Source organism: Leucoraja erinacea, chromosome 13 (genome assembly GCF_028641065.1).
Source record: "Leucoraja erinacea ecotype New England chromosome 13, Leri_hhj_1, whole genome shotgun sequence".
Taxonomy (NCBI): Eukaryota; Metazoa; Chordata; class Chondrichthyes; order Rajiformes; family Rajidae; genus Leucoraja; species Leucoraja erinaceus.
The window spans coordinates 38,100,354-38,121,446 of NC_073389.1; the positions used below are offsets into that span (position 1 = coordinate 38,100,354).

Here is a 21,093-nt window from a genome sequence, read left to right on the forward strand (position 1 = left end):
AGGTACATGATAAAGGGAAAAACATAAATAACATTTAGTGCAAGATAAAGTCCAGTCAAGTCCGATCATAGATATTCCGAAGGTCTCCAATGAAGTCCGAGTCCGTAAGACGACTAGTTTTTCTAAACACTGTATGACCCCTCTTTGATTTAACAATTATTCTGTTAGGTTATTTTTCAATGTATATTTTTGCATAAAAAACAAGTGTTTAACTGTTGTATTTGGTTCTTTAATGTTATCCATTGCATATCTACTGTCATGTGGTTCATTGCACAGCACCAACCTAGGATAACCAATTGATCAGCTGGCTCCTCAACATACTGGTCAAAACTCCATCCATTTATATTCCAAAAGTTCATGCTGCACAGTATTATTGCTAATTTGGTTTGACCAGTCTAAATGGAGATTAACATAACCCATCATTACATTAAATGAATCAGCACAGATGGATTGGTCTAAATAGCCTGAATAGGTGCTATGTGATTACATGACTGTCAGTCTAACAAATATTTCAAGAGATGTATCCTGGACCCGCAACAACTTTAAAAAAAGGGGGTATTAGAGAAACAATGGAACAAATGCATGAGTTACTGTGAACTACAACTACTTCTCATTAATATTTAAAGTGCACATCAGACAAGTATAACAATTCCTGTGATGCTTTGTGACGCATTTGAAAAAAGTAGAAATATTGAGTGCAACAAAATACTTTGCAAGAAAAAAAGGTTTGAGAAAGCATCGACTTTTGTCTCAAAACTGTTAGAAAGGATGTTGCATTTATTGAATCCTGGCTTCTAAGAGATGAAACAGGACAGCAACCCAAAAAAAAGGGGTCAAAATAGAAAATGGATCTGCATTGCATATCTTAAAATGTGAACTACAACTATGCAGATATTCTCATTAATATTTAAAGACTGGCACATCAGATAATATACAATTCACTGTGAAACTTTGTGACGCAAATGTTACAAAAGTAAGAAATATTGAGTGCAAGCCTGCGCTTGGTCAAGCCAAAAAGAGAAGTTTGACCTGGAACAGCATATAGTAGGTTTGTCTCAAAACATTAGCCTAGGATCTCTCCATAGATTGATTCCCACTGAGTTTCTAAAGCATTTTGAAACAGCTTCAAAGGTTACAAAATTAACTAGGAAATAAAATAATGAAAAACATCATCTGCATTCCTTAACTACATTTGTGTTGTATGTCACAACATTAAGCAGACAATCGATTCATTACTTTTTTATTTCAGGACTGGCCATTTGTATAATATACAGGCATTGTAGAAAATAAAGTATTCAAATGTTATAACAGTTTAAAATGCTGGAAGTACTGAGTGCGTCAGGCCTGCCAATGAGCCCTGCGTAGAGGGGACTGCATTGGTCTCGCCAATGGTGCAGAAGTGTTCACCTGGAACATATATCGTAGGTGCAGGTTGGGCCCAAAAACATCGAGCCTATTCCGCCATTCTCCATATGATCATGGCTGATCACCCAACTCAGTTCCCGTACCAAGCATTTTTGTCCCCTGATCCCCTTGGCAATATTAACAATGAAATAGAATTAATGTGAAACATTATTCTGCAATCCTTAACTACATTTGTGTTGTATGTCACAACATTAAGCAGACAATCGATTCATTACTTTCTCTTTATTAAGCTGTGACCTTTTGAGGGGGTTCCCCAGATTGTAGAACAATCTTCCTGCATTAAATTATCCAACCCCTTAAAAATTTGTAAGTTTCTATAAGATCCCCTCTCAATCTCCTAAATTCTAGAGAGTATAAACCAAGTCTATCCATGTTTTCTTTTTAAAACCCTCCTGACATCCAGGAATCATGTGGTGAGGGGACTGCACTTGGAAAATGGCAATAATGTCCTGAAGTGGATGTGGAGACCAAAACTGCACGCAATACCACAGGTGTGGAATGACCCTGAGCTTCCCGTTACCAGACATTTTAATTCCCCATCCCACTCTCACTTTGACCTATTGATCTTTTGCCTCCTATACTCTCACAGTAAGGCCCAATGCAACCTTGGGGCAACAACATCTCACTGTGCATTTGAGCTAAATGCAGCTTTCTAGACTCAATATGGAATTGTACAGCTTCAGGTAACTTGGTTGCTTGGCCTCTATCTGTTGTCCGTTTATGATATCAACTCAGCTTGTTTTTCTCCTTCCTTTTTTTCTCACTCTCTTGGAGTGGAGTTCGGCCCATTACAACTTGTTGGCTTTGTCCTCCTGTTCTGCATTTCATAACTACCACATGAATCTGCAGGGTCCCGACTTGAAACATCGCCTGTCTATTCCCTCTAAAGATGCTGCCTGACCCACTGAGTTACTCAAGCATGTTGTGTTTTGCTCAAGATTCCAGCAACTGCAGTTACTTGTGTCACTGTCTTCTTTTGTCCATGTTCTCAACCTCTAACTGTTCCCATTTACTTGTGGACCAGGATAATCTTCCCCGCTTATCCTGGTTTTAACCTAACACAGGCACCCATCACCATCATTCTCTCTGCAGCTTGACATGTCTCTCTAGTCTCCTGTTGTAGGAAGCAACTGCAGATGCTGGATTAAACCGAAGATAGATACAAAATGCTGGAGTAACTCAGCGGGACAGGCAGCATATCTGGATGGAAGGAATCGGTGACGTTTTGTGTCTCGACCCATGAAATGTCACCCATTCCTTCTACCCAGAGATGCTGCCTGTCCCACTGAGTTACTCCAGCATTTTGTGTGTCTCTCTAGTCTCCTTTTCAGTTCTGAAGAAGGGTCTCCAAACTGAAATATTGACTGTGTTTATCTTCCCACAGATGTAGCCTTGGTATTTCGAGTATTTTTTGTTGTGCCTTATGTTTCCAGCTGCTACAGTTTGGTTTTATGATTTTTAATAACAAAATGATGGAGCTAATTAAAAATAACCTCTGCCTTGAACATTTAACTGAATTCCATTGCAATGCTGAGGATTTGATGAGAATTATTTCTGCTAAATGAACTGAAGTAGACCATTATGAACCCAAACAATTAAGTATTTGAACAGTAAAAACAATTGTGACTAACAAGATTATATTGAAGTTAAAACTGGACTTTGTTCTCATACTTCTTTATACATATTCTTAAACGTTGAAATGTTTCCGCTTCAACTAGCAATTAATGTTTGTTTTAAATGGACAATTTCCTATTTTCAATCAGTAGCCAATTGATTTCTACATTCTCCCCTCACTTTTGTTCTCTTGCTAATTTCACCATTTGTATTCCTTCATTATCACCTCAACCAATAATGGACCATTGTGGGCTCCACCTTTTCTGAATCATTGATGCATGCTCTGCTTTGTTCTGTACCTTCCCATACCTCTAGTGTCCACCTCCCTGACTCTCAATCTGATGAAGGGTCTCGACCCAAAACATCACATTTCTTTTTTCTCAAAAGATGCTTTTTTCTCAAGAGACCCGTTGACTTACTCCAGCTTTTTGTGTCTATCTTCATTATAAGGAACTATCACCTCAGCCTTCATCCTCTCAACACCCTGTAGGGTCTTAAACACTGAACAGAGTTTTGCAAAGTTTAATGTACATCAATAGATATTCCACTTGCACCATATCCACCATCTCCATGGTGAACATCTGGGTTTATCAAGCAAATCAGCATCAATCAAAACATTGCAGATGATAGAAATAAAAACAGTAAACACTGGAAAATTTAGTGGCTCAGGCAGCATTCATGGAAAGAATAACAGTGTTAACATTTTTGGTTCAAATCCTTTCATCAGAACTGGAAAAGGAAAATAAAATAACTTTGTTTTAAGGTACAGAGAGAGTAATGGTTTGGATAAAGGGTATACAGTATATATCCTTGAATATGTGAGGCCATATTTGCAATGGTGACAAAGATGAAAGATAACTGAGGACAGTTACAGAGCGAGAAATCAAAGAAAGGCACATGTAGAAGCAGTTTAAAGTCTTTATTTTTTACCATTTTGATTACTCTGGAACATCAAGCAGCTTTGTGAGTAAAAACAAAAATGTTGTAATTAAAGATAATGTTTCACAATTCTGGATTTCCCCAAATCAGCTCACAGCTAATGAAGGATCACTAATGTATTTATAATATAGGCAAACGGGACAGCCAGTTTGAAGGGACAGGAAGAATTTGCATTGAGCAATTTTTATTGGGTGAAATCTCAAGGAGAAAATGTAAACTGAGGGATAACTTTCAAACAAACAGAAGAAGTAAGAGGAGAATGAAATAATGACATTGTGTCTGTATTTAATATTGTTAGCCAAAGATGTTAGGGAAGATTGGACAATGTCACAGGTCAGCCATGACGGTGCTTTTATTATCACATGTGCGAAGTGCAAATGCACAGATAAATTATTTCCTTACAAACAGGCCAGTAGAGTATTGTCATAACCAAGCACATCTCCAATTAGCATGGGTACAGAAATAGTCCACTGATCCCGCATGCAAGAGGTGCCGTGTTTTCGTGCCATTCTCAAAGTCCAGTAGGCGCTCTAGTTGTTATGAGCGTTGCCCATTCCAGGCAAGTCCCAGACTGCTGCGCGCCTCCATTGCTGTCCATGGACCTCACTAAACAACGGAACAGACTTAAGTGGTTAAACGCCCTCCTCTTACTTCTATATGTCTGTTTGTTTAATACGAGGAAGGTAAAATGGCCATCCATGCTTCCTTTCCTTCAAGGTGACGGATATTTTCCCCTCAGCAAATGTTTTGGGTCTTGGGATCACACTGTGCAATATTAGCACATACGTATATTAATTTGCTTTCCCTATTAACATGGTAAGCAATGTAAACATCTCCACTAACAGAGTTGGCAACGTGAACTGCATGCATCGTTCAAATGATAGTTAATTTGACAATCAATTTTCCTCCCACAGTATGCTGTGCAATGTTACAATGTCATGCAAAACAGGTAGATGATGGAGAATGAAAGCAAAGAGGTATTTTGCACTGTGCTGAGAAAGTTCAGACAGCTGATTGTCCCAGTCATCATTTTACAAACTTCAAAGTGAGTGTAATGATGTGCAGCCTTTGAATTATCATTCGACGACTATATTTAAGGCAAGCTTTCACTGCAAAGACCTATCAACTACTTGGACTGATTTAATGCATTATGTTTCAGTGAATGGATCATGTCATAGTGCATTAAAAAACCTAAACAATTTATCAACATTGTCTGAAACAAATGAATAAATTATCACCTTCAATGCACTCCTTTTTTGTAGGTTATAAATATTGTCTTGTTGCAATTATGCCAGAAACAAACTGTGCCAGCATTACAGACTAAGACAGGGTGATCTACTCTCTGAAATGTGTTCAACTGATTTTCCTCAAAGTACTTGTTGGAAACAATTTATCTAATTTATTGTCATGCTTACTCTTTGATCAAGGATTAGTCATGATAAAAGCTCCATTTGATGGAAAATATACTTAACATCCTGGTGCAAAATGTCAGCTAATCCCATTTGTCGTTCTTTATCCGTTCCTGGGATGCAAGGCTTAATTGATTGATTGGCTCCACTATGGCCCAACTACATAAAGAAGGGCTACATAATACGGTGATTAAGTTAGTAGTTGTATTTTTAAGGCAGAGTGAAGGAAGTTCAGTAATAAAATAACTGAAGATAGCTGGGAAGAGGCGTTACTCCAGCATTTTGTCGCCATTTGGGAAGAGACATCTCCCCTGTGGCTGTGCCCTGCCATTAAGATAAAGGTTATAGAGTTTTACAGTCAGGAAGCAGTCCGTCAGTTGAGTTCATTGTCACGTGTGCTGAGGTACAGTGAAAAGCTTTTGTTGTGTGCTAACCAGTCAGCAGAAAGACAATACATTATTACAATAGATCCATTTAGCTGTACGAAAAAGGAATAATGTTTAGTCCAAAGTAAAGCCAGCAAAGTCCGATCAAGGACAGTCTGAGGGCCACCAAATAGGTAGATAATAGTTCAGCGCTGCTCTCTGCTTCAGCCCACTAAATTCATGTCAACCATCAAGCACCAATTGTGTATGAAGGAACTGCAGATGCTTGTTTAAACCAAAGATAGACACAAAATGCTGGAGCAACTCAGCAGGTCAGACAGCATCACTGCAGAAAAGGAATAGATGATGCGTTGGGTCGAGACCCTTCTTCAGACTGAGAGTCAGGGGATAGGGAAACAAGAACATTTCCAGTCGAGCACCCATTTACACATCCTATTTTTATTCTGCTAACACCCCCATTAAATGCCCCCAAATTCTACTTTTTACACATGTAATAGGGGCTACTTGAAGTGGCCTATTAACCAACATATATTTTGGGTGCAGCAAGGAACCACAATAGAAACATAGAAACATAGAAAATAGGTGCAGGAGTAGGCCATTCGGCCCTTCGAGCCTGCACCGCCATTCAATATGATCATGGCTGATCATCCAACTCAGTATCCTGTACCTGCCTTCTTCCATACCCCCGGATCCCTTTAGCCACAAGGGCCACATCTAACCCTCTTAAATATAGCCAATGAACTGGCCTCAACTACCTTCTGCGGCAGAGAATTCCAGAGATTCACCACTCTCTGTGTGAAAAAAGCTTTCCTCATCTCAGTCCTAAAAGATTTCCCCCTTATCCTTAAACTGTGACCCCTTGTTCTGGACTTCCCCAACATCGGGATCAATCTTCCTGCATCTAGCCTGTCCAACCACTTAAGAATTTTGTAAGTTTCTATAAGATCCCCCCTCAATCTTCTAAATTCTAGCGAGTACAAACCGAGTCTATCCAGTCTTTCTTCATATGAAAGTCCTGGCATCCCAGGAATCAGTCTGGTGAACCTTCTCTGTACTCCCTCTATGGCAAGAATGGCTTTCCTCAGATTAGGAGACCAAAACTGTACGCAATACTCCTGGTGTGGTCTCACCAAGACCCTGTACAACTGCAGTAGAACCTCCCTGCTCCTATACTCAAATCCTTTTGCTATGAATGCTAACATACCATTCACCTTCTTCACTGCCTGCTGCACCTGCATGCCGACTTTTAATGACTGGTATACCATGACTCCCAGGTCTCGCTGCACCTCCGCCTTTCCTAATCGGCCACCATTCAGATAATAATCTACTTTCCTGTTTTTGCCACCAAAGTGGATAACCTCACATTTATCCACATTATACTCCATCTGCCATGCATTTTCCCACTCACCCAGCCTATCCAAGTCACCTTGCAGCCTCCTAGCATCCTCCTCACAGCTAACACTGCCCCCCAGCTTCGTGTCATCCGCAAACTTGGAGATGTTGCATTCAATTCCCTCGTCCAAATCATTAATATATATCGTAAATAGCTGGGGTCCCAGAACTGAGCCTTGCGGTACCCCACTAGTCACTGCCTGCCATTCTGAAAAGGACCTGTTTACTCCTACTCTTTGCTTTCTGTCTGCCAGCCAGTTCTCTATCCACATCAATACTGAACCCCCAATACCGTGTGCTTTAAGTTTGTATACTAATCTCTTATGTGGGACCTTGTCGAAAGCCTTCTGAAAGTCCAGATCTAACACATCCACTGGTTCTCCCTTATCCTCTACATCCTCGAAAAATTCTATAAGATTCGTCAGACATGATTTACCCTTCATAAATCCATGCTGACTTTGTCCAATGATTTCACCACTTTCCAAATGTGCTGCTATCCCATCTTTAATAACTGATTCTAGCAGTTTCCCCACTACCGACGTTAGACTAACTGGTCTGTAATTCCCCGTTTTCTCTCTCCCTCCCTTTTTAAAAAGTGGTGTAACATTAGCTACCCTCCAATCCTCAGGAACTACTCCAGAATCTAAAGAGTTTTGAAAAATTATCACTAATACATCCACTATTTCTGGGGCTACTTCCTTAAATACTCTGGGATGCAGCCTATTTGGCCCTGGAGATTTATCGGCCTTTAATCCATTCAATTTACCTAACATCACTTCCCGGCTAACCTGGATTTCACTCAGTTCCTCCATCTCATTTGACCCCCGGTCCCCTGCTATTTCCCGCAGATTATTTATGTCTTTCTTAGTGAAGACAGAACCAAAGTAGTTATTCAATTGGTCTGCCATGTCCTTGTACCCCATGATCAATTCACCCGTTTCTGACTGCAAGGGACCTACATTTGTTTTAACTAATCTTTTTCTCTTCACATATCTATAACAGCTTTTGCAGTCAGTTTTTATGTTCCCTGCCAGTTTTCTTTCATAATGTATTTTCCCTTTCCTAATTAAGCCCTTTGTCCTCCTCTGCTGGTCTCTGAATTTCTCCCAGTCCTCTGGTAGGCTGCTTTTTCTCGCTAATTTGTACGCTTCATCTTTTGTTTTGATACTATCCCTGATTTCCCTTGTTATCCACGGAAGCACCACCTTCCCTGATTTATTTTTTTGCCAAACTGGGATGAACAATTGTTGTAGTTCATACATGCAGTCTTTAAATGCCTTCCATTGCATATCCACCGTCAACCCATTAAGAATCAATCGCCAGTCTATCTTGGCCAATTCACGTCTCATACCCTCAAAGTTACCTTTCTTTAACTTCAGGGCCGTTGTTTGTGAATTAACGATGTCACTCTCCATCCTAATGAAGAACTCAACCATATTATGGTCACTCTTGCCCAAGAGGCCACGCACAACAAGACTGCTAACTAACCCTTCCTCATTACTCAATACCCAGTCTAGAATAGCCTGCTCTCTCGTTGGTTCCTCTATATGTTGGTTTAGAAAACTATCCCGCATACATTCCAAGAAATCTTCTTCCTCAGCACCCTTGCCAATTTGATTCACCCAATCTATATGTAGATTGAAGTCACCCATTATAACTGTTTTTACCTTTGTTGCACGCATTTCTAATTTGCTGTTTGATGCCATCCCCAACTCCACTACCACTGTTAGGTGGCCTGTACACAACTCCCACTGGCGTTTTCTGCCCCTTAGTGTTTCGCAGCTCTACCCATATCGATTCCACATCCTCAAAGCTAATGTCCTTCCTTTCTATTGCGTTAATCTGCTCTCTAACCAGCAACGCTACCCCACCTCCTTTCCCTTTCTGTCTATCCCTCCTGAATATTGAATATCCCTGGATGTTCAGCTCCCAGCCTTGGTCACCCTGGAGCCATGTCGCCGTGATCCCAACTATATCATAGTCATTAATAGCTATCTGCACATTCAACTCATCCAATGTCATAGGGAGAAGGTGCAAACACACATACAGCACTGGAGATCAGGACTGAACCCAGGTCACTGGTTGTGAGGCAGCAGCTCCACAAGCTGGACTATTGTGCCACCTAATAACCATAATGAACTGTCTGCTGGATAGACACAAAATGCTCGAGTAACTCAGCGAGACAGGCAGCATCTCTGGACAGAAGGAATGGGTGACGTTTTGGGTCGAGACCGGCATCTCTCCAGGGATGCTGCCTGTCCTGCTGAGATACTCCAGCATTTTGTGTCTCTCTTTGATTTAAGCCAGTATCTTCCTGCACATTTTGTCAGCTGCTGGAGACCCCCCCATCTAGATGCCAAGGGCAGTCACTCTCCCCTCCCCTCTGGAATACTTGATAGTATTCACACTCAGACCATGGCTGCAGCCCTTAATGACTCTGCCATCACTGACTCACCAATCAGTGACTCCCATAACCTGGTACCTCCAGCTTACTTCATGGCCTGCTCCTTCCTGTCTCTGTAACCTCCTGCAGTCCTGTAAGCTTCTGAGAGCGATGCATTCCTCTTTCAGCCTACATAGACAGAAACTCTGCTATTCCCTTCCTAAACCATTTCATCTCATTCCTGCCCTTTAGAATTCTCCTTTAAATCCATCTTTTTGAACGTCTGATTCACCCATCCTTGTATTTTATTTTGGCTTTTGATAGTGTGGAAATCTGTGCCTGTGCTGGACCTGGCTGTCTACCATCCACCACTACTTCTTGCGTTCATGTGTATTGGAATTGCCATACCAGGCCATGATGCAACCAGTCAGTTTACTTTCTACAGTGTGAGTCTAGAAGTTTATTAAGAGTACTTGGTGACAAGCCAAATCTCTTTAGCCTTCAAAAAAAGTAGAAACACTGGCATGCCTTCTTCCTGATTACATCTATGTGCTGGGCCCAGGACAAGTCATCCAAGATGTTAACTCCTCAAAATTTGAAGCTCTTAACTCTCTGTACTAATGATTCAGTGTAAAACTGTCGGCTGGCTGCACATGCAGATTGGTTTGAAATTAGTAGATGCTGTGTAAATCACAGAATATGGGGTCCTGGATCTGTACTTCACATGATGTACATTGCAGTAGGTTTTGGTTGATAAAGTTACTATGTAAAATCTACCATCACCCTGAAATAATTCTGTTCCTCTGGTCAGAGAAATCTTTTAGGATGCATTGCTGCGAACTACCAGATACATCTGGGAATTCTTACTGGAAGCAATAGTAGGCTTCCAATATACCTTCCCTTATATGGATACATGTATTGTCGTGGCATGCTAATAACTTGAATATTTCACTTAAAGCAAAGCCACTCAGCTTCAAGAGGGATGTTTGTATATCTCCAATGAAACATCACTGAAATAGGAAGTTTAGAAGTCAAAGAGTCCGAAGGTTTACATGATCAAATTCTACGGAGTGGTTCTTAAGTTACTGGAAGGCATTTGTATAGTGCCTTGCACAACCTCAATATGTCCCAAAGCACTTGACGGCTAATAGAAAACTCTGAATGTATAGCCACAATTGTAATTGAGTCAACTTTGCACAGCAAGATTCCACAAACTGCTCCAGATAATGGTCAGGTAAATTGTTTTTCAATTTTGGTTCAGGGATAAATGTCAACAAAGTCTGGGCTGAAAGTGAGTGTAGTGTAATGGCACAGTGGAGTCACTGCCCCATCGTGCCAGGGATCTGGGTTCAATCTTGACCTTGGAGTGCTGTCTGTGTGAAAATTGCATATTCTCTGTCTGACAGTGTGGGTTTTCTCTGGGTGTTCAGGATTTCTCCCACGTCAGAAACATGCAAGTTGGTGGGTTAATTGGTCACTATAAACTGCCCCCTAGTGCGGGTAAGTGGTGGTAGTGTGTGTGTGTGCGCGCGCGTCTTTTTCTTGCGTATGGCGTGTTTGATCTGTTGTTTGTGCACGCCAGGTTAATTGCATTCGTCAAAACAGGGTGGACCACGTGAAGGTTGCAATCTCCCACCCCGGTGTGTTGTGTTGTGGGGAAATGAAAACGTGAATAATGACAGTTTTGTGTAAATGGGTGGCTGGTGCTATTTGATGGGCCGAATGCTGTTTGCGTTCGTGGCTCACTGCCTTTCTACAAAACCGGTTGCTTTGGTGCAGGCAGGGTGCCAAGGAGCTTTTACTTTCAACTGAGAGGCATGTGTGCTCAATGTATTCTGACCGCCAAAAGACGTTACAGTGAAGCTGAAGAACCACAACTAACAATCTTCATTCCACCATAAAGGCTCTTGAATCAACAATAACAGATTCAACCAAGGGTGCATCTTCGTGGCACTGAACTCCATCTCTGTTAAAAGTGCTCCAGGATTCCCAAAACAAAGGAAAATTGCACTATCTTATATTTATCAGAGGTTAAATGTTCATATCTACAGCTCCACAAGGGATGTCTCTGTGTGCAGATGCCTCGCGATTGTACATATGGCGAGCAGCAGGAGTTAACTTCCTCTGCACATGTACATTGAAAAACGCTGCTTGGAATGGGTTTGCTCTGATTATGATGCATGAGGGAGCTGTGCGGGTTATTCAAGGCGTGAGCTAACACTCTTTAGAATGAATGATAAACTTTGGCCCCTAGTATCTCCACAATAAACTTAATAAATAAGATAACTGCCATATGGAAAATATCCCAGGATTCTGCAATGCGAGGCCATATGCAAATTAAGAGGGCAGCTGTCTGACGTGAAGTGCACATCAATGCAAAAAATCTGCCATCGTTTATTCTATCAACTGTATTCCACTCGCAAATAAAATTAAGAGGCCAGTTTTAAATCTCATAATTCGTGAAGTGACGCGTTGCTCAGTCAACATAATCAAAAATTGCCTGGTTAACTTGAGTCGCACGATGCCTTCCGGGGAACTGATTTTTACTGTTGAAGATAAACACAAAATGCTGGAGCAACTCTCTGGAGAGAAGCAATGGGTGATGCTTCGGTTCGAGACCTTGTTTAATGTTACCGGATAATGGTTAAAGCAATGAAGAAACCGTTTGCGAAATGTACTGCTGTTCGTTCATACTCCGGGTAGTATAAGATCATCCAGTGCAGGATAATTACACATCTGTTGCTTATGTTGAGCAACTGAGCGAGCACAAAGCAACAGCGTTTTGCATGAGATACAGTTTTCGCATGTTTCAGTTTTAAACATCCTGCATTCTTAATCAATGAAAACGTCATAGTCCCATTGTCGTACAGCGCTGACATTTGATGCAAACTGCTTGCTCCGATCAATGAAGATAAATTACAAACTCAACGATGCTTCAAACATTGGGAATCTGAAACTGTAGGCTGATTCCTTCCAGCGTGTTCTGTCCGTTCAGAGACAGACGATGGACATAATTTTCACTCGGTGTATCTCAAGCGGAGTACACAACAAAGAACTTGGTGCCAGCAAGTGAAGAGAGACAGTGAGTTATTTTCAGTGTTAATATAATAGACCACAGATGGCAGTGACCGCTTTACCAGCAGCAAGAAAGGAAATGTATTACTTAAAACTACATCAATTCTGAAAGGAAGTTTATTACTCCCATACCTGTTGGTTGACCTGGGATCTATAGTGCGATGAATATCTCCGAGGGCTATCAGACTATCAACCACAGTTGCATACGCTTCACACACACGTTTTGCCAGCGTACGACTATGTGCATTCTGTGCTTAAACCTAAAAGTATGTTTGAGCCAGCGAGGAAACATTTCTTCAGGTAATGATTTTATAATGTGAGGTGACATTATAAGCCATGGGAGATAGACACAAAATGCTGGAGTAACTCAGCGGGGCAGACAGCATCTCTGGAGAAAAGGAAGTGGTGACGTTTCGGGTCGAGACCATTCTTCAGACTGTGCTGTGCTGTTGCCGTATCTCTGGAGAGAAGTAATAGGGTCACGACCCGAAACGTCCCCACATTCCTTCTCTCCAGAGATGCTGCCTGTCCCGCTGAGTCACTCCAGCATTCCGTGTCCATCTTCGCTAGCGAGGAACCGTGCCTGCCCTTTGCAAGTTTTCGCTCTCGAACACAGATAGCAGAGGATTATTAGGGGACGAAGGCGAACACACTTAAATCGGCGCGTTATATCAATGTGCGTTTTCTTTTCTACATGAGACACTTGGGTGCAAATCTTGCCTTTGCGCAATGGTGCAAAAACAGACTGAGTTCCCCGCCTGCTCCATTTTAATTTCTACCGAGATCACCATCGGCACTTAATCATAGGGACACAAGGAACTGCAGATGCTGGAAACTTGAACACAACACAAAGTGCTGGAGAAACTCGGAGCGTCAGGCAGCATCTGCGGACGGAATAGATAGGCGATGTTTGGGGTTTGAAGACCGGTCGCTATCCGAAATGCCGCCTGTCCATTTCACTCCACAGGTGCTGCCTGACCCGCTGAGTTACACCAGTACTTTGTGTTCTTGATGGCAGAGAGTCCTTCACAAAAGTTGTCCCGCGGTAAAAAATAATCTTGCTTTTGTAATTCAGATCTGTGATTTCTTCCAACATTGCTAATGTCACCGTATTCTTTCTCAATCAGGTAGAGGTAAAGGGCGTTAAAAAAAAAGGGTAGCAACATGGGTACACAGAACATCGAATAGAGAACAGTATAGCAAAGGAACGGGCCCTTCGGCCCACAATGTTTGTGCCGAACACGATGCCGAGTCAAAGTGATCGCATCTACCTGTACACGGACCCATACATCTCCCCGCACTACCCTGTACCCATCTAAAAGTCTATTGAACGCAATTGTCGTCTCTGCCTTCATCGCCACCCCTGGCAGTAAATAGGATTTAGTGTGAGGTTTGGAGAAATATGGGTCAAACGCGGGCGAATGGGACCAGCTTGGCCATCTATATCGGCACGGACGAGATGGGCCGAATGACCTGTTAGCGTCCTGCATGACTATGATTCCACGGGTATTTCCACCACGTTTCCCACGTCGTTTTCAGCCGGGACGGGAGCTTACTATCTGGAGAAGATCCTAGTGAAGGCACCGATTCCAGCGGCACCTGTACGATCATACTGCAATACCAGAATTAATGTACGTCCACCATATTTCGATCCGGTTCTCACGGAGATCCCAACAGCAGCAGACGCCCCCACTAATTCCCCAGTGCCACAGCAGGAACCTCTGCAGGAGCCTTCACTTTACCAACCTGACCAAGGGCTCTTTCCCCATCTGTTGCTAGATGGCTAACAGATGGGAATCTTTGCTTATATAACAGTACACTGCGAGGTTCATTGACAGAATCAAAACACAAGTTTAAGCTGCATGAGCCTGTTTCGTGCGGCCACAAAGTAATCACTTAAACATGTTCCCGAAGCTCACCCAAAGATATCCAGCGTGCCATATGGTTGAAACATAGAAAATAGGTGCAGGAGTAGGCCATTCGGCCCTTCGAGCCTGCACCGCCATTCAATATGATCATGTCTGATCATCCAATTCAGTATCCTGTTCCTGCCTTCTCTCCATACCCCCTGATCCCTTTAGCCACAAAGGCCACATCTAACTCCCTCTTAAATATAGCCAATGAACTGGCCTCACTACCTTCTGCGGCAGAGAATTCCAGAGATTCGCCACTCTCTGTGTGAAAAAGGTTTTCCTCATCTCGGTCCTAAAAGATTTCCCCCTTATCCTAATACGGTGACCCCTTGTTCTGGACTTCCCCAACATCGGGAACAATCTTCCTGCATCTAGCCTGTCCAACCCCTTAAGATTTTTGTAAGTTTCTATAAGATCCCCCCTCAATCTTCTAAATTCTAGTGAGTACAAACCGAGTCTATCCAGTCTTTCTTCATATGAAAGTCCTGCCATTGACAGTTTTAATATATCCAGGTTGATAGAATTGAGACCGTAGATTCGCGCAGTTTTACAGTGAGACAGACCGGCAGACTATGGCTGTGTTTTTTTCTCTTGTTAGCTGACGGGGCGGTGTGTTCCCAGCACAAACAGTATGAAATAAAACGAGCCGGCTGGCGGACAGGCTGAGAAAGGTGGGCACCTTTCTTTGGTCACCGATCCGGCTCTGATTTGTTCTGTAGTTTAGTTTAGAGATACAACGCGGAAACGGGCCCTTCGGCCCACCCAGTCCGCACCGACCAGCGATCCTACACACACTTGGGACAACTTACAATTATACAGGCCAGTTAACCAACAAACCTGTCTGTCTTTGGAGTGCCCCTTTATACCTCTAGTTTCCATCTCCCCTGACTCTCAGTCTGAAGAAAGGTCACGACCCGAAACGTCACCTATTCCTTTTCTCCAGAGATGCTGCCTGGCCCGCTGAGTTACTCCAGCATTCTGTGTCTAGGCCGGGACTATTATGCCCCTGTCCCACTTAGGAAACCTGAACGGAAACCTCTGGAGACTTTGCGCCCCACCCAAGGTTTCCGTGCGGTTCCCGGAGGTTTTTGTCAGTCTCGCTACCTGCTTCCACTACCTGCAACCTCCGGCAACCTCCGGGAATCGCACGGAAACCTTGGGTGGGGCGCAAAGTCTCCAGAGGTTTCCGTTCAGATTTCCTGTGGGACAGGGGCATTACTTTTTCGCGCATCGATGCAACACACGGGGGGGGGGGGGGGGGGGGTCACAATACGTTTTACATCGGTTGCATTTCGCTCCTATTCGGGACTGCAGCGGGCGCGCACGACTCGTTAAAAAAGACATTCATTGCGGGAGTGGATGAAAAACGACTCTGGAGTTTTAGAGTGGAACACACGTACCAGGAGAGAGACGGCGTAACGCTAAAACTCTCGCGGCGCAGTTAAACTCTCCCATCTGACATGCGAAGATTCAGATTCAGATTCAATTTTAATTGTCATTGTCAGTGTACAGTACAGAGACAACGAAATTCATTGAAGATAACGCGCTGTGATATTGGGTTGTAATAATTTTTTTTAAAGAGTCGAAAGTATGATCTGAACGGCTGTCGCCGCTTCTGCCCTCGCCTCTGTCACCGAGGGCTATTAGTGGTCACAGTCCGAGTTTTGTACCATATTTACCACCCCCTTATATAACAGCACCTCCTTGCGCCGCACCGACTGGGCTCCTTACAAGATTTAATAAGACTTGGATAGTCACGGTGAGTTTGCCAACCACTTGTCTCTTATATTGTAACGCGCGAAGTCAGCAAAACAAATTTAAAGCCTGCACACATATCACACTCAACGAGAAGTACAATGCAGATGGGTTCATGTGCAACAGACATCCAGAACAAAGACGAGGGGAACGGCAGATGCTGGAGTCTTGAGTAGAAGGGTCCCGATCCGAAACGCTGCCCGTCCCTGTCCATTCCCTCCACAAATGCTGCCTGAACCGCTGAGTTACTACAGCACAGTGTGCTTGGATCTGGCGCTGAGCGCAGTCAGAGGAACCGGGACCGACGCGGGCAGATAACCCTTTGACTTGCCCCTGACTCAAACCACACCCGGAGTGGAAAGAGGAGGGGGAGGGAAGAGATAAGGTTCGCTGGCACTAACCTGTCCGCACTGAGCGCCGTCAGTGTAAAGACCGACACCCCGACCGAGGTCAGCTGGATGAAGGCGATGAGTTTGCAGCCCACCCGGCCGAACAGCCACTCGGCGCTGATGTACTTGCTGGCGTCTACGGGAGCACAGGTGAGCAAAAGCAGGAGGTCGCCCAGCGCCAGGCTGGTGATGAAGATGTTGGGCACGTTCCTCATGGACTTCACCGTGCAGAAGATCTTGATGAGGGTCACATTTCCGACTAGCCCCACCAGGATGATGAGCCCGTACACGGCCGGGATGGCGTAGAGGAACGGGAAGCCGGGCTCGGCCGCTGGCCAGCTCTCGTTGTACGACTGGTTGAACTCCAGCAACTCCCAGTCCGATGTGGACAGGTCGCCCGCGCTCATGCTGCCGCGGGCTGAGAGCTGGCTGCCGCTCCCTGCCACCCGCCCATGTGGGGTGTCCCCCTACTTTAAAGCGGGCTCCCCCGAGGGCCCGTTGGACTCGGTCCCATCGCCTCTCTGCTGCGCTGCCATCCAGCTGCGGCCGCGGCAACATTTAAAGTGCGAGCTCTCAGCGTGCGTCCCCGTACTGTCGTCACTCGCAGCGCGCACCCACACATAGGCTGCTCCAACAGCAGCCACTGCCGCTGGTAACACCCGGCCACACGGCCACCTGCTGGAGAAACCCGCCGCCCCTTCCACACACACCCATCCCTGCCAGCGGCCAGTGCTGGCAACACTCAGCGGAACGGGAAGGAAGGAAACGCAAATGCTGGCTTACACCGAAGATAGACACAATATGCTGGATTCTAGTCTGAAGAAGGGGTTCGACCCAAAACGTCACCCATTATCATTTTGCTTTGTTGTTACCTTCTCCTAGCTAACAACGATCTATTCTACATTTGCCATCTGCTTTGTCTCGTTTCCACACCTTACACGTCCTTATCTCTGGATCTCCCTCTCCCCTGATAGTCTGAAGAAGGGTCTCGACCCGAAACGTCGCCCATTCCTTCTCTCCAGAGATGCTGCCTGTTCCGCTGAGCTACTCCAGCATTTTGTGTCTATCTTCGGTTTGAACCAGCACCTGCAGTTCCTTCCTACCCATCCCTTCTACTGCCTGACCCGCTGAGTTACTCCAGCATTTTGTATCTAACACTTAGCGGAATCCGACAGCCCCTGTCGAAAAGGACGTCAAGTTCACGGCTCAGGTCATCAGAAGGAACTTCATTCATTTATTCGAATTTCCAGCACTTAGAGTTTATTTATTTTCAGTTTCCTCGATAAATGTGGATCTTTCCATCTCCAGTTGCATTCTAAAAATAAAACGAGGAGTGGTCAGTGTTAAATGCAGGTGATAAATAAAGCAGAAACATGTTACCGATGGATCTGTAAGAGAATGCCGATGTTGGAATCTGAGCTGAAAAAAACTTGTTGGAGATACAATGAACTGCAGATGTTGGAATCTTGAGCTGAAGGCAAAGTGCTGGAGTAAGTCAATAGTTCAGTGACAGGGCGACTTGCTGAGTTATTCCAGCACTTTGTGTTTTGCTGGAATAACTCAACTTGTTAAACAGCGTCTGCGGGTAGAAACAATGTCTTTGCTATTTCCTTACTCCCTTTTACATATTTTACTATCTCTAACCTGCGGGGGGGGGGGGGGGGGGGCACATTTGCACACCTCTTGTAGTCGTATGTACCTCCTACCTCATTGGAGACCCATAGACTATAGGGGCTGTCCCACTGCAGCTAGGTCACGGAAAATTTTTCAGCATGTTGAAAATTTTTCTGCGAAAAAAAATTGGTTGTCATGGTTCTTTTTAACTCCTAGTGCAGTGGAGTGGGGTCGCTATTTAGTTACAGGCAGTCGAGGGCAGTCGTAGGCAATCTCCTTTGCTGACCGGGCATTTTAATTGGCTCATTGGAGTTTTCAGGACCAAGGAAAACCAACCGGTAATGTTAAATGCCCGCTAAACTTTATTATACTTCTTAAAAGTGTCTTCACTCCTTCTCTCTCTCCCCCCTCTCTCCCCCTTCTATCCCCCCCCCCCCCCCCCCGCGCTCTCTAAAGGACATCTTCCTCTTCAGTGCGGGTATGAATTTCAGACAGCGCTCCCCAGCTTTGCGGGGCTCCCGCCTTTGCGATGTGTGTGTGCAGTCGGTCGATCCACTCGCGGTTTCACCGCTGACAGTCGATCAAGCTGAAGGTTTTTCAGGCGAGTGCCCTCGGACTTGAAGGTTGAAGACACTCTTCTGAGCTCGCGGATTAGGTCGCCGCAGTGGGGCAGCCCCTCATCAGTAATCAAACTTTACTGGACTTTACTTGCACCAAACATTATTTCCTTTATTCTGTATCTGTACACTGTGCATGGCTCGATTGTAATCATGTGCAGTCTTTTCGCTAAGTGCAAAGCACACAACAAAAAGCTATGGCTGTATCTTGGTACATGTGACAATAAACAAAAGAAAACTAAATCTCTTGCACTACCATGGACTTGTTTTCTGTCACAGTCTGCCCTCTCCTCATTCTCATCCACTTCACCTCCCTGTACTTTTCCACCAGTCCCTCCTTCTCCTCACCTGCCTGCCTCTCCCCTCTCATCAGCCCAACTCTCCTCACCTGTTGCACTCAGTTGCCTCTGATCACCAATTAACCCGGTATATAGACTCTCCTCACCGTGCACACAGTGCCAGATTGTTCTCAGCATTCATGCAAGACTCTCCAGCGATTTCCTGACTGCCTACACGGATTCGAACCTGCCTGCCCCTGGCCATTCCGTCCTGTCGTCTTCCCGGATAGCACCTCAGCCTTCTGTCCCCGACCACGGCCTTCTGTCCCCGACCTCCTGGTTTCTGTCTGCCTCTCTCCTGGGCTGTTTGGTGTATCCCTGCAACGGGTCCTCAACTTCCTGCCTGGTTTCGACTCTCCTTTCGTCTGTCCCTCGCTGGTTTGTTTGCATCGTGTGTTGGATCTCCTGGTTACCGGACCTTCCGCTACCCCAACTACGTCTCCTGCCTGCCCCTCTTCGGAACCCTTGCTCAATCCTGAGCCTCTGTGTGAGTACGGCGTACCCATTCCTGTGTTACTACTCTGTGCTGCTATTGGGTCCTAGCTATACCCGTTACAGTTTTCCAATTGTATTTTGCACTATTGTCTTTTTTGTCTTTGCACATTCTTTTCTTTTCATTGGCATGTAGAATTTATGTGTAATTTATATATGATTTGTTTTTGCATGTTATCTGCATTTATGTGCCTGTGATGCTGTTGCAAGTACAATTTCCATTGTACTTGCACCTCCCTCTACTTGTGCACAAATCAACGTGATTGAACTTCAGCTGGCAAAGTTTCCAAGCTGAGGTATTGCTGTGTTTGTACTAGGCTTTTGAATTCTATGTGGAGTTTAACTTTAGAGCACGGTTTGGGAATTGCTGGAGATATTCAGCTTGCAGGATCAGGACTTGATTGTTGACACATGATGTAAGGCCAGCTTTGCTGTGGTTTTGCAGACTCTGTTCCCTAGCTATTCACTCCATCTTTCTCCCTGGCAACTGTGAAGCTGTTCTTGTTTTCAACCCTGATGTGTTTTTTGACCTTGATTTCAACTTTGAACCACACTAGCAGTACTATTTATGCACTGTTTCCTTCCACTTCCCTAACTTTGCCTCCCAGTCCCTTAGCACCACTTTATCTGTTGTTGGAACACTTTTCCATGCCTTTGCTACCTCAAGGTTTCACAATTCCATCGCTTGCCAGACAACTGTCTTTGGCCTTTAATAACTGTGAGGCCATACATCTCATACATGTGCACTAGCCTTCTGTGAATGCCACTCATCCATCAACATTGTGCTTGCTGGCCTATATTGACTTTTGTTTCAGCAGCACCCCAGTTTAAGATTCTCATTCTTGTATTCATTTCCACCATGCCTGCTCTGCCTTTAGCTTCCTCTTGCTAAATATTCAAGGATCTGTGTTCCTCTGATTTTGGCCTCTTGATCATCACCTGAGCTGAGCCTTCTGCCACCAAATTCTCATATCTATTTCTGAATATCTATGCCTCTCTGCTTCTTTTCTTTTAAGGTGCTCCTTCAAATCCATATTTTTGAACAAAGTTTTATTTCCTCTGTGACTTGGCATCAGAGTTTGTTTGATGGTGCTTCTGTGAACTGTCATTGAACATTATATCATCACACTATAAGCCCATCACATAGAGTACATCGTGTTTAAGAAGGAACTGCAGATGCCGGAAAGTCAAAGGTACACAAAAATGCTGGAGAAATTCAGCGGGTGCAGCAGCATCTATGGAGCGAAGGAAATAGGCAATGTTTCGGGGCAAAACCCTTCTTCAGACTGATTGGGGGTGAGAGATGAGGATCGCACCAGGGTCTCTTCCATACCCCGCAACACTGCTCTCTC

General features: G+C 44.3%; 1 protein-coding gene across 1 annotated transcript in view; it reads right to left on the bottom strand.

Moving 5' to 3' along the window:
* grpr (gastrin-releasing peptide receptor) overlaps window positions 1–17,528 on the bottom strand; it is a 64,612-nt gene extending 47,084 nt beyond the window's left edge. Inside the window, exon 1 of the mRNA XM_055644943.1 lies at window positions 16,693–17,528. Within this exon, the coding sequence (XP_055500918.1) occupies window positions 16,693–17,087 (395 nt within the window). The 5' untranslated portion in view covers window positions 17,088–17,528. The remainder of the gene's footprint in view (window positions 1–16,692) is intronic.
* Between the last annotated feature and the right edge of the window lie 3,565 nt (window positions 17,529–21,093).